Here is a 2,238-nt window from a genome sequence, read left to right as displayed (position 1 = left end):
TAATAATAATAATAATATCTATGTTATGGTGAGAAATCCAAAATACCATGGCAAGGCAACAGATTTGCTTTAATCCCCTATATATACCCTACTATGCACTTCCCTCGCTTGCTGTCACTCCATTTAGTGATGAGCCAAAGGAAATGTCAGATGTTCTTGGATATGGACAAGCATGGCCATTGGCAATGTGATAGCTCTTGGTCAATCATCACTGTAGCTTGGGAGGTCCATAGACTTATGTAAAATGCAATGACTTTAGCGATTTATAGCTTGCGTGGAGATTTTCTTTACCCCTGATGACTGAATAGAGAGGTGGTCGGGTAAGTATTTGCTTCTGAGTGTAGGAAAACCTCTTACTTTTTGTTCGAGTTCTGTGGGTGCACTTACATGTTTGGTGATCCATTGGGCCATGTATTGGTTGATGCAACCATGACTCTTAAGACCATAGGAAAATGCTTTCAACTATAACCAGAAGTAGAACATGGATGCCTAAGTCTATTAGTAGTGCACTTTCAAGGAGATTGTTGGTCCATAAAGTAGCAAGAAATAAGTAATTAAAGAAGACTTGGATGAGGCAAGTTCACCGTAATGGAAAAGATTTTCTTCCCCTCGGCTATCTTCAATCATTCATTGCATTTTCCAGTCTGGCCTTTATGGATTTTTTATAATTGGCCCCGCGTGCTCGGCCCAGTAAGACATAAAGAATGGGATTGATGCAACTGCTGATTGAGATCAGGCAAAGGCAAACATTACTTATTATGAAATCGGGAAGTGTTGCACTCATCCCCGTAAGCCACGCTAGGACTGGCCATGTGCTGAAAGGAAACCAGCAGATAAAAAAGCAAACCACTACTGCAATGATGATCCTGAAAGTTCTTTGAAACCCTTTTGGCCTTTTAAATCTGTTCTGACATAGTTTGTAGATAATAAGACCATAACAAATAAGGACGATGATAAAAGGTATCCCAAACGTTAAAATATTTTTGGACATTATGATATATGTTTCATAACTAATTTCAAAATCTAAACTATAAATATAACGCATTTCAATCTCATTTAACTCTGGCACAGATATATAATAACTGTTGTAGCTGGCAAAGCCATGTAAAAAAGCAAAATTAATAAACAGCACAGCCAGAGGAACAAGCCAAAGAACGACGGATACAATCCTCACTAATCTCCGTGTTCGGTGCACTTTAGCCCAAAGTGGCCACACGATGGACACACAATGGTCAATACTAATGACTGTTAAGAAAGTCACACTAACAGCGGAGTTCAAGTTCATCATGAAAAAGTTGATGATCTTTAAAAAAAATATATAAAATCTCCACGTAAGGTATATGATCCACAACACCAGAAACAGCCAGCCATTCTATGACGCGAAATGGAAGACAAAGGCAAAATATGAAGTCAGCGATGGCCAAGTTTAGGAACCACACCGCACCGATGGTCTTCATCCTGAAGCCGGAGATCCATATTACCAATCCATTTCCTATGATTCCAACAATGCAGGAGATACAGTAACAAGAGATGGTTAAAACTTTGATGACTTCGTATGCCTCTGCCACATATGTTTCATTCATGGTGCCAGCAGTGGAGGGAGAAGGATTAAGTGAACTCCTGTTAAAACAGAAGGGATGGATTATTAATTTTAAAGAACAAATTTGGAATTCTCAGCCACCGAGCATATGAACTTGGTAGCTGCAGGATCTCCAGTCTCATGCCGCGTACACACAGTCAGACTTTCTGACGGGAAATGTTGGATGTGAGCTTGTTGTTGGAAAGTCCGACTGTGTATGTGCTCCCTCAAACATTTGCTGTCGTCATTTCCACCCACAAAAGTTTAAGAGCAGGTTCTCAAATTTTCCGCCAACTTCACTTGTTGTCGGAAAGTCCGATCGTGTGTACACAAGTCTGTCGCACAAAAGCTCACACATGCTCGGAATCAAGCAGAAGGATCCGCACTGGCTATTGAACTTCCTTTTTCTCGGCTTGTCGTACGTCTTGTACATCACCGCGTTCTCACGTTCGGAATTTCCAACATTTGTGTGACCATGTGTATGCAAGACAAGTTTGAGCCAACATCCTTTGGAAAAAAATCCACTGTTTTGTTGGCGGAAAGTCCGATCGTGTGTACATGGCATTAGTGTGAAAGCAAGTCAGTATTACTAGAATCTGAGTAATAAAAAATCAGTGCTACTTCATTACCGCGTCAGTTCTACTTGCTATCCATCCATT

General features: G+C 40.5%; 1 protein-coding gene across 1 annotated transcript; it reads right to left on the bottom strand.

Annotated features, from left to right (window-relative positions):
* Positions 1-579: 579 nt before the first annotated feature.
* Positions 580-1,583, bottom strand: LOC143933325 (formyl peptide receptor-related sequence 3-like). The gene is made up of 2 exons (XM_077456196.1): positions 1,350-1,583; positions 580-1,303 (listed from the first exon to the last, which is right to left on the bottom strand). The coding sequence occupies exons 1-2, from the start codon at positions 1,581-1,583 to the stop codon at positions 620-622; spliced, it is 918 nt and encodes a 305-aa protein (XP_077312322.1). The 3' UTR covers positions 580-619.
* Between the last annotated feature and the right edge of the window lie 655 nt (positions 1,584-2,238).

The sequence above is a fragment of the Lithobates pipiens genome, unplaced genomic scaffold (assembly GCF_037356315.1).
Source record: "Lithobates pipiens isolate NorthernLeopardFrog02 unplaced genomic scaffold, aLitPip1_a1.2 Scaffold_27, whole genome shotgun sequence".
NCBI classification, from domain to species: Eukaryota; Metazoa; Chordata; class Amphibia; order Anura; family Ranidae; genus Lithobates; species Lithobates pipiens.
The sequence above is the reverse complement of the archived record's forward strand: the minus strand, read 5'-3'. Positions and strand labels throughout refer to the sequence as shown.